The sequence below is a fragment of the Ylistrum balloti genome, unplaced genomic scaffold (assembly GCF_031769215.1).
Source record: "Ylistrum balloti isolate Yb309-2 unplaced genomic scaffold, AGI_CSIRO_Ybal_v1 Utg370328, whole genome shotgun sequence".
In the NCBI taxonomy this organism is placed as follows: Eukaryota; Metazoa; Mollusca; class Bivalvia; order Pectinida; family Pectinidae; genus Ylistrum; species Ylistrum balloti.
In genome coordinates, this window is record NW_026782239.1 from 545,184 (window position 1) to 557,697 (window position 12,514).

At 33.2% G+C, this 12,514-nt stretch overlaps 1 protein-coding gene across 2 annotated transcripts in view; it reads left to right on the plus strand.

Annotated features, from left to right (window-relative positions):
* Nucleotides 1-11,029: 11,029 nt before the first annotated feature.
* The window catches only part of LOC132553443 (AP-1 complex-associated regulatory protein-like), a 37,456-nt gene continuing 35,971 nt past the window's right edge, over nucleotides 11,030-12,514 (plus strand). For both annotated transcript variants that reach the window (XM_060217688.1, XM_060217687.1), the window contains exon 1: nucleotides 11,030-11,108. In XM_060217688.1, coding sequence (XP_060073671.1) covers nucleotides 11,065-11,108 — 44 coding nt within the window. In that variant the 5' untranslated portion in view covers nucleotides 11,030-11,064. The remainder of the gene's footprint in view (nucleotides 11,109-12,514) is intronic.

Below are 12,514 nucleotides of genomic sequence, written 5' to 3' on the forward strand. Positions count from 1 at the left end.
TGCATGGTTAGTGATTTATTATATAAATATATTCAAATTTGATTTATCAATTACAAAATTATGAAATTTCAGTTTTATTTGTCATTTGTTTCCAAGAGACATTCATGATATGCTGCTGTATTGAGGAAATTGTATGCAACATACATCTGTGTGGTTAAGTTATAAAAAGATTTTTAAGAATACGTTTGTGTGTTTATTATAAAAGAGATTGAATTGCATATAGCTACAACATATATTATGAATATAATTGTAGAGTTATGCATGTATTCATGATATCTATAAAAATATCATATTGTACATATATATATTTCAGAATATGTATTTAAGGATGTTGATCTGGCTATCAATACATGTAGTTTTTTGTTTCAAGAAAATTAACATTTACACAACATATACTCACTAGATATATGGTCTGTAACTGAAAATTAATCGATAATAGTTTGTTATATAGGATATTTATAGAGGTACTTGATACAGAGTAAGCTCCATGCCTATCACATAGGTCCCTTATATGTCATGATATCAGATCAAATACCAGAGTGATATTGTAACTCTTCTTTCAGAAATAGAGTTTTTTTACATACAAAAATAATCTGTAACATAAGTTGTTGTGATATAAATCTTAAACTTGACGACTCATCTTATTTAATTAGATTATGTATTTCAATTTGGCAAGATAAAAAGAATTTAACAAAATGGAAAATAAGATACTGCAGACCACTATTATCCCTGGTATGAAATCCATTACAGATTAGCACAACATTTATAAAGATATTTATGGTATGTACCCCTTTTTTAGTCCATCATCATCAGATGGTGGGCTATTCCAATCGCCCTGCGTCCGTGGTCCATCGTCCATCCGTGAACAATTTTCTTATCGCCTTTTCTTGAGAAGTACTGGATGGATCTTTCTCAAATTGCATATTTAGGTTCCTCTTGGGCCCTAGTTGTGCTTATTTGATTTAGGGCTTGACCCAAAAAAAAAAAATGACTAACGGACAGCCATCTTAGATTTTGATAGTTTGAGATTGTTATTTCTTGTGAACTACAGCATAGATCTTTCTCAAATTTCATTTGTATGTTTTATTTTGGTGCCTAGTTGTGCCTGTTTGAGTTTGGGATTGATCAGAAAAGCAAACTGGTCACCAGGTAGCCATATTTGATTTTGCCTTGTAATAATTGTTATCCCTATTGAATGGATATGTCTAAAAAATTCCTATATATGTTCCCTTTTGGTCTATCTATGTGTTTGTTTGATTTTGGGACTGATCAGAAGAGACAAAATGGCTTTCAGATGGCCATTTTGGATTTGGCTGGTAAAGATTGTCTTCACTATTTCTGAAAAGGAATTTTCAAATGTCCTATCATTAAGGTTAAAAACATAGAAGAGCAGAGAAAAGAAGGGAAAAGATCCAACTTTCAGAGAGCAGATACAGAGCAAACAATGGTGGGCACCAAGGTCCCTCTGGGATCTGTTGTTGGCATAATACATCCCCCTATGTTTGAAAGAGCAGAAAAAACAAATTTCTTCCGAGTGCTGGACCAGAGTTGTAATCAGACATTTTGTTTGATAATTAACAACTCTACCAACCTGGCCAATAAAGTATGCTTTATAAACTGAGTGACACAGACTGTATAGTATATTTAACACAAAAATTTAGGACGCACCACAATGACCGGCTACATTTACAAGTGCATTATTTAGACATTGATCCTTCACTTCCTGCGTGAATAGGACGATAATTCTGATGTGCTAACTGAATTGTAGCTAGAAGTTTGTTTTTGAATATCTCTCCTCAGCTGTCTTGTTGATCCTGCTTATCCTGGAATTATGATCACATGTCTTTTACCAGAATCACTTCTCACGTAACAACTGTTAAAGTCTGTCAGATGAAATGTTTTGTTTTCAAAATATGCTTAAAACAGTACTGTGAGTGGAAAAAATCAGATACATGCAAAAACAATTTTTTTTTATCAATAACATCAAAAGTGAAATCCAGTAAGGGACTTGACCTTAATAAAAGAGATATCAAATTATGTCTTTCATATCAAATATTGTAATATACAAATGCAGTGACCAGACTGACACACAAACACAGAACCCCCAAACTGAGTCTGGTTCTGAACTAAAAAAACCAAAACAAAACAGAAAGTATATTGAGAGACCATACCCGTATAAATGCTTGAACATTTGAATGACCCTTTTTATGTACATGTATGTTGATAGTGTATGGCATTGTCAGATCTGCTGTCATATTTGTTGATTACCTGTACATAATACACACTACCCTTTTGTTTTGTAACACACTCATAAAGAGAAACTTGATTGCTTGTTTAGTAAACTACAAATACTTACTCAGGTGATGTGTTTATCTGTAGCTGTAAGATGTTGAAAAAAAGTCACCACATAGCTCACCTATTGGAAGAATAGAGGTACACAATCGTAAACCTATGCTGATATTGGCATTCCCATGTTAGAGTTTATCAATCAGACCTATTCAAGGGTTTCAATAATTTTGCATTGAGATCCCGTAGGGGTCAAACTTTTCAAGATAGAACCTACAGTGAAAAAAAAATCACTTTTAAAATTAATTTTTTATTTGATTAATTTAGAAACATAATTCAAATAGGTGAGCTATGCTGTCAACAGCCATTTTATGACAAAGTTATATTGGTAGAAAACATTGTACATTGTATATTGAAGGTACGCACAATTAACAGATAGTTATAGACAATGATATCCTGTATTGTATGATAGTTAGTGACCATACAGCTGTAATTGGTGATGAACTTTAAATTTGCATTCAGATTTTACCATTTATACTGTGTAGGACAATTTAGGAAATTACTAGGAAATACCTATAGGCTGTCATGTTTGAACCATGTGATGCTCATTTCATTCTCTAGCATATTATATGTAATAGCTGCTGCGACAAAAGGCTTCACACAGCATTGATCATTTTTTTTTGCTTCCAGATCAGCACTAGTGTTAATGCATATTTTATATGATTAAACTTGAACCAAAAAAAAAAGTATTACAAAAAAAAAATATGTATATATATAAAAGAAAATAAAAGCTAATTTTTGATATTTTCAATTATTGGAAAAATCAACTTGGTAAATGCTTACCTGCTAAAAGGTATAATACATTGTATTGTTTTCGCCTCCAACTGAGAAGTTAATGATTTGTAACTGTAAGATATACATACAATTTCATAAAATTGATATTTGGGGCTTTTTACATTTAGATTTATTTCCAGTTTTGAAATTTATATAAATATATGTCTTCGTTAATGAAACCAACTGCTGATGGAACTGCATGCTTCAGTTTTGGCATTGCAGGTTCTATTATTTTCCTATGGTAACTTATCTATTTAAATTTCTTAGCATATTCTGTCTGGGGTTGGTATATCTTGGATTGTATAACTATTAAATGAAATTGAGCAAAACTTTCTTAATCTTAAGTATACAGCTATAATATAAACTAGATATAATCAGATGTATTTTTTTTTTTTTTTTTTGCGGTGTCAGGTTTTCTTATAGCCACTATTACTTGCCACAGTCACAGTATAACAATTCATACTGAAATAGGGAACTGCAGTCATGTTATTTTTTGACATATTGTACATGTTTGAATATCTCCTCTACTCCGTTATCTCAAGCTTTTTAACATTTAGGGAAATTTTCAAGTAGTCATCATTATTTTTTTTATCATTTTAAATTGAAAAAGAGTTAATATGTTATTCATTAATCCATTTTTTTTTTGTGCAATTTACAGAGTAAGATGTCTTGTACTAGATTTCAAGTTCATCATATAGAAAGTTATTTTAGAAGATGTGCAATTTTCAATTTTTTACATGAATTTTTTATGTAAATTCCCTTTTTTTGAAAGGGTTAAGTAAAAAAAAAGTTTGATATGATATATATAGAATCTGATTCTAATTTGAATTCTGGTGAGTTAAAAAAATTTTTTTTTCTTTCCATCACTATGTCTATGAGTATTTGCTTCATAGACACAAATTAACAAATTAACTTGTAAAGTAATCTGCAATCCTTGCTATATTATAGAGTGCTAGAGGTAAATGTAGATTTTTATATCACAGATAATGATATACAAGTATCTGACAGAGGATGCATGCTTCAGTGTATTTGGAGATTCAATCCATTCATTTGGTGATGGTTTGGGTACTAGTTCATTATCACACATTTCAATATTATCTAGAATTTCACAGGCAGACAATTTTTCATTAACTCTGAATTATATAATTCATGATGTCACCCATTGAAGTTTTTTGGCATTTTGCCAGTCAGTCAAATGAAATCAATATGGACAAGACCATTATTAAAAACACAGAGACCTGGCTTTGGTTTCAAACAGAAAGCCTAATGATCTGTATGTGTGTAGTATACCTTTTTGTCTGTATCATACAGAGGTTTTGAGTCTGTGTTAAGTTCCTATTCCTATAGCTAATAACCAAATACATCAGACAGTTATTTTCAAATGTTTATTTCATCGGCAATATTGGGTACTAGGGTATTGATAAATATACTCCTCTGTTTGTAATACAGAGTTATCTGCTCTTGTGAACATTTAAGGACAAAGTCATAAATTTGTGAGACAAAAATGCAATTTTGTCACATAAACTTTTGATATATAAATCAATACCTGCTTACAAGGGCTGAAACTCTGCATTATGAAAAGTTGGAATTATACTGCTGTCACCTGCCAAGTCAATAAATAGTTTTGTCTATATATATATATATATATACAATTATCTAAATTTATTTATTTATCTATTTTGAAACAAATGATATCATTTTAAATTTTGATTATGAATTTTTATCCAGATTTAACAGTACATGAGTTTTATATTTAGTAATTGGTCTTTGGGTGATTGAGTTCAAATGTACACCTTATCAATTCTGATCTGGGTTTTGTATCCTCTCCATCTCTTCACATTAAGGTACTTTATATCAATTAAAGTCACAGGTCAACCAACCAGTCTCCAACTATTTCATTCATATTTTTATGAAACATCATTCTCCCAAGAAAATTTAAAATTTTAAAAGAATATTAGGTGAATATTAAGAGGTATTAAAAAAGTTAAAAATTTGAGTTTTGTTTCATGATTTTATGTTTTTTTTTTGTTTTTTTTTTAATTTTTGTTTTTTCATTAATTTAGAAAACAAATCTTCTATTTCCTATTAAGAAAAAACCCAACTGTTTGGCAGACTGATTACTTTTTATTAACTTCATTTTTGTGTGAAGATAATGTGCCTTTTATATAGTATTGAGATTTATATGTGCATTGCTAAGCATCCCAATATTTCCATACAATATCATTGTGGTAGACACGCTTCAATTTGTTTCTTGACGACCTGAGCCAGTGGCACAGAAACCTGTTATTTCCTCAAACCTCCTCAATTGCAATATAACTTCTGTATTAAAAGATTTCTTTATTTTGTAAGGAAAATTATCTTTCCATTCTGTGCTATATCAGAATAATATTTTTAAAAAAAATCACAACTTGGGTTAGACTAACGAGGTCAATGGCACCTCGTCAAATGTATGACTTTTATAAGTCTTGAGAAGCCACATTCTACCTAAATTAAATTGATCATGATGGCATTCATAGCTGTATATTTGCCAAAAGTTTTAACAAAGGCCGTTGTCTAAAAAGATGATGATGTTGATATGCTAGACATATGTAGCAGTGTTTGATTTTAATCCTATACTTATAATGTATATGTAGACATGTATGAGTACTTCTATATCTACAGGTATGCATGCTATTATTATGTACAAGGGTAATTGTTGTGTGGTAGATGGTACATTATATCAGATACCTTTTTGCTTTACATACTTAAATGCATTTGATCCTTTTTAAAACAAATTCGTGTCTTTTTGGGAATTATACTGTCATGTTAAGATTACATATTAAAAAACACAAGAGGTTCTTTAATGAAATGTTTCAAATTCACCTAAAGAATTTAACCTTTAACCTATAAGGGAGAGTAAGGAAAGACAACTCCAGTTAGAGTAATGAGTTGGTGTCTTATAATGAGTTGTGTCCCTTTAATGTTATGACGGAGAATTATTCTTTTTCTTAGTTATATGTACTAATCATTAAACACATGAAATGATAATTAATCAACTGGAATTTGTAAGTACAATTAAAAAACTAAATGTGACAGACCAGATAGTAGTTAGTACTTATTCTAGAAATCAGTTAGATCAACCTGTGTGTCCTGCCTAAAGATACGGCACAAATCAAAATATTTGCCATTTACATTGGTTGGTTACAGTTTTCTGTATTAGATCTAGATTATTCAGACTTTAATGCTCAGTTCACTTTTACCTAAGGCAAATTTAGCATATTTGCAGCTGTTATGGTAACTTAAAATAGGTAGAAATCAGATGACTTCCCATGGGATGTCCTGGCCAGGTGGTCCCCTGATCTACATTAGACAAGTGTTATGTTACCTCCAATTAGAGTACTCTACTGTTTGAACCTGTGTTGAGTTACATGGCACAGTGAACTCTTTGACCAACATTTTACTTATAGGTCAAAAGGTTGTACATGTTTGACAACTATTGGTTCATACAATCCAATGAGCTATGTTTAACCAACACTGGCCTGGTAAAATAATTTTTGCAATATATATGTTGAATTACCTTTATAAAATACAGTGTACGGATGTTTCTGGTCAAAGAATCTATTTTTAGAACACCTGAAACAAAACTAGTGTGGTTTGGCTTGTTGAGCAATGCTTGACCTGTGTTTTCCTCTACCTGTTTTTTTTTTCGTTTAACTGTACACAGGTATGCCAGTTGTGTTTTATCCGTAAGCAGAGACAGATGTTTATATACTTAATTTTGATGCATCATTGTGTCTGGTCACTCCAGTAAATGGACTTGTCATTTGTTGATAACAATTATTATGAATAAATAATTACCATATAACAAATTAATGTTTTTCTATTTATTAGCCCACTATGATGATGGTGGGCTATTCAAATCGCTCTACGTCCATGGTCTGTCTTAAATTTGTCTATCTGTCCATCTAAATTTGGGTAAGAAAAACAAAGTGACTTAAGAAGTAAAGGATGGATCTCTCTTTAATTTCATATGTAGATTCCCTTTAGTCCCTAGTTGTGCCCATTTGATATCGGGTCTGATCAAAGAAACTAAATGGCTCACTAGCGGCCATCTCAGATTTTGACTTTGAAAGTTTGTTATCACTATATCTTGAGAAATACTCTATAGATCTTTCTCAAAATTCGTGTATAGGTTCCTTTAAATCCTTAGTTGTGACTTTGGGACTGACCAGAAAAACAAAATGGCCTATAGTCAGCCATCTTGGATTTTGCCTTGTAAAGATTGTTATTGCTATTTATTAAGTAGAACTGAATGGATATCTCTCAAATTTCACATGTATGTTCCCTTTAGTCACTCCTTGTGCTCGTTTGATTTTGGGACTGATTAGAAAAACAAAATGGCAGACAGGTGGCCATTTTGAATTTGGCAGGTAAAGATTATCATCTATTTCTGCCAAGGAATGTTCAAATATCTTATCGTTAAGGTCAAAAACAGAGAAAAGAAGGGAAAAGTTCCAACTATCTAGAACATCTAAAGATCAAACAGTGGTGGGTGTCAGGATCCCTCTGAGATCTCTTGCATTTTTCTCTTCTGACAGGAAGTGAAGGTTACTGTTTAAATTTAGATAAGATTCTCACATTCTTTTTAGGTTACTTGGTTATTTTACTTTGTTCATTAGGCGATACTAACATTGATTCACTATTTTGAAGGTCATAAATATGTAATGAATAGTGGAGTCTGATTGTTTATACAGAAAGAAATATGTTTTACAACATACATTTTCTTAAGTTTATCTCAATGGACTTCCAGGTGGCAATATATGCCTTAAAGTCAATGGCAAGGATGTCAGAAAGGCAAGTGAGCTTATATTTTGGCAGGTGCCCAGAAGTTCTGCCAACTTTTTCCTTTACATAATTCTCAATCAGGAAAGGATGCAGGGTCATTATATTGGTCTAGTAGCATGAATGAAGGGCTAACAATTTTGTTCAAATTAATAAATTTGACCCATTTTCAGGGTCACATGAATCTGATGTGGTAACATGTTTAAACAGGGTCTTCTACATAACCAAATAATGCAAGGTCATGACAATTAGTTTGAGGAATGCTGACGAGAAGGGCTACCAAGTTCGTTCAACTGAATGACCTTGAACTATTTTCAAAACTGCTTTGAATAACTTCTCAATTACCAAAATAATCAGGGTCATGATATCGGGCTTTGGTATGCATGCTAAAATTAATTGACAGGCTTTCATGGTCAGTGAGATAAAATGTGATTATTTTATGTAACAATTATTCTCAGTAACCTGGTCTGGTGTGTATGATATTCGGCCTGTGGTATGCTGGAAGGATGCACTGCAAAGTATCCTCAAGATAACTTCGACCCTTTCACAGGATCACAAGTGTCCTGTCAAATGTCTAAAAAATATTTTAAGTCAAAAACTGAAAGTGGCAATCTGTGATGAAATGCAGCGTCACATTGGTCAAATGAGTTAGATCATTAATCAACTTCTCAAAAAAATGGTAGAAGAAAACGACCTTCACATTGACCAAATTACTCACCACATTGATTATAATGTCAATTTGAATTCATGAAATATATCCCCTACCAGGGAGGCGCTTTGTGTGAGAAAATCAAAACACTCTCGTGTCAGTATGTGTTTTCCTCACTCACTCGAGCACCAATATAAAAAAAAAACACCTCCTTGTCATGAACAAGCTTACGATAATGATATACGCAACAGAAGCTTGAACCGAAAATGTCTGCCATCTCGTCAATCTCCTGTCACCTCCCACCTCCTACCGTCAGAGAATCAGTAAATGGGGTCACAACAATACTACTAAATCTAGCCACTGGTATTAATGATGAAATAAAATTATGTAAATAACATCATTTTAGTGATGTAAGAAAGAAACATCGTATAAATTTTAATAAGCTGACACAGCTGTTACTGTATTCGTTGCGACTCTTGTGATATTTGGTACCATAAGGATTGCTTGGTCTGGGACACCTTAGTGTACCAGGGTTTACGTAAGGTATCTTGGAATTGCGACCAATACCGTCTCACAAATTTCTCGTCATGTATATATTTTGAAATTCTATCTTTATAACCACAAACAGATATGGTTATATTAACGAATCCTCCTTAGGCCTAGATAGTGATCATACTGGCAGTTCAATAACTTCTTCCTCTCCAAAACTGGTTCCACCAAACTCAAGAAACATAACAGTCAATGAAAAAATAAAGTGCCATTAAGAATCACAATAGTAAATTGTCAGTCTATTGAGAAAACAAAATGCTGATTTTGAAAAACTTTTAGAAACTTCTTATTCAGATACTGTTACTAACATAGTATGATATGAATCCTGGCAACATAGCGACATCAAACCATCCTAAGTATTCCGTGGAGGATGACTCCATACAGGAAACACAGGACTACTGATGGCCACAGAGGCATATTTATCTTCGTCTTTGATCGGTATTTATGTTCTGAAAGCTTTTAAACAACATATATCCTTCTAAGACAACTGGTTCTGACAATATTCCCGGATGCGTTCTTAAAACTTTTTCTGTCGAACTTGCCTTAATACTCACTTTGATCATAAAAGGTCCTAACAAAGTGGGGAGATTTCCACTGAATGGCGGCAAGCAAACGTAACCCCAATCTTTAAAAAAGGGCGATAAATACTTACCTAATAACTACCGATCAGTGTCTCTCACTTGTATTTGCTGCAAAATCCCCAAACATATTGTTATTTCTAATACCATAAATCACCTAGGCAACTATGGTTTACCTGGAGATACCTAGAACTGGGTCTCCTCATGTATAGTAGAACTCAGCAAGTTGTTTTTGGTGGAGAGGTATCTAGCTGGTCAATTGCAAGTAGACAGTGATGTGCCACAAGGCTAAGTCTTTGGTCCTCTGCTTTTCTTTCTTTGTATAGACAGAATACTTTCCTCTGTTTCCTGAAAAACTAGACTCGTTGCAGATGAGCGTAGCATCAACAGTCCTTAAGGCTCCCAAATCCTCCAAACATATATCAATAATCTTGCTCAGTGGGAGCAGTCAATGGGAATGGTGTTCCATATAAGGTAAATCTGCATCGCTATCAGTCACCCGTTCTAGATCTCCATATAAATTATCATACAGTTTAAAATGTCACACACTTGAAAACTCAAAATACGCAAAATGTCTGGGAGTCAGTTTGGCATACAAATTCAGCTAGGATAGACAAATAGACACGCTAACATCAAAATCGAACCAAATGTTAGGTTCCCTGCGTTATAACCTGATGATTTATCATGAAAACACTAGAGGGAATACATATCTGGCACTTACCAGATGAGATTTTTAATATTGTGCCTCAGAATGGTTAGCAGATACCGTGAGAAAAAAAAACAGGACAAATTAGAACGAATACAGAAAAGAGCAGCCCGCTACATCACCAACAGACAACATAACACTAAGAGCGTGTCAGATGTGTTACATCTCGGCCTTGAATCTCTCGAAAAACGAAAAAATACCATCAGATTAACTATGCTACACAAGATACATAATGATCTGTTCCTGTTTATTTAATTAGTGTACAGTCATTTAATCTCCCTAATTCTTAATACTTTATTAGTCTGTTCACGCCGTTGTAGAAACATAAATTTTGATGGACACGTAAATGTAGATGTATTTAGGAGGTATTTGACCACTTGTCTTCGGCGCATATTTTTCTTCTTGCTTGTCCTTCTACTTGTAAATATACAACAAAATTCAAACATTTAGCATATACCAGGGACGTATGTAGATTTGAGTAAATATAGCTAATTGATTAGTGGAACGCTACCTATTTTTATGTGACATACGGAGTCATTTCCCTTGGGTGTTTCCGGTAAGAAGAAGGAAGTGTTGGTCTGCTGGAGACACACCTCATCATGCGATTATGACACTACTGTAGAAGATATCGACATTGAGACATGGGGAACTGTATAGGGAGGTGCTTCGGCATTTCCAGGAAAAAGTAAATTGCATAAGCATCTTTTGTAAATATCATAATTTTTGTCACGTTGCAGCATGACATCGTGTCACGTCATGTGACTAGTTTGTTGATGTTTGAGGTCCCGATCATGTTGTCATGTTTCTTACAATTTCTTGTATTTCCCTTTGGTTGCAAAACACAAAACTCGCCGATCGATTCTGATTAGTACACTTGTTTACATGCCCTGTTCTGTTTTCATTTATCTTACCTTATCGATAATTTTATAATGATAAGATTTATACAAATCTTCAGTTCTGTTGGTTGTCCCATGTTCTTATATATATATTCTGCTTATTAATAGCAGGGACGTATAATACTATGTATTGTACGTCCCTGTTTTTTAATATTAAGGAAATATTTTTGTTAGACGTTTCAGCAGTACATGTTCTATGTGTTACGCTGTTTTAATATGAGTTGGGCAGTGTCAGGAAAGAGCCTTTATTGCAACAATGACATTCTCAGTTGAAAGTATCAGGGAAGTATAATACTGTATTATACGTCCCTGAAAGTATCAAGAAAATATATAAATCTTGGTTAGCTGGCTATTATTTCATGAAATAAAGAAAATTTCATGTGCTACAGCGAGTGATCGGTCATGCAAGTGTTGTGATGTTGACTTTTTGTGCTCTTGTCGATAGATTGTGACGTCATAATATAAGTTGGCATTATACATCAGGAAATTGGAGGAATATAGAAATTTTAATTTATTCCAGTTTCATTTAAAATCATCTTTATGTTTAAGTAAAAATCAATAGTAAGTAAAACAAATAAAGGAACATGGATATACTGTTATAGTATTTTAATTAACATAAGCCATGGGTAAAATGCAGAGCATCTGTGTCCTTCACTCTCAGATGTTCCATGCATTTCACTTCTGTAAGAATTTTTCTCAGGTGAATCAATTCCTGGGACTTTTCTAACTAGACGTGAACAAAATATCGTCTTGCACATGTTACGGGTATAGAGCTTCACTCATGCACATTCAGTGCCAGAAGAACTTCGCTCTTATGATTAAGCAAATAGGATGGGTTAACGAAAAATGTCCTGCTGATTGTGGTTGATTAAGCGATTCTCTGTCTTTTAAAGAAAACACGTTTCCACTAGCTAGGCCAATGAGTAATTCCCACATGTCAAGACTAGTAAGCCTAAAGGTGACTTGTACCTTCTCCAATACTACACCTACCTTGAAAATTCTTCCTCCTCAGAGACTGGCACAACCCATTTTCTTATATATTTCCAAGGATGCAGAAACAACGCACTACCCTAAAGCTTTTCTTGAGTACATGAAAACTGTATAGTAACAGTTTAAAATGGAACATCTTGATCTGATTGAAGCTGTTCAACAGAGGGCAACTAAACTAAACCTGGTATTGTCCTAGCAAATAGGA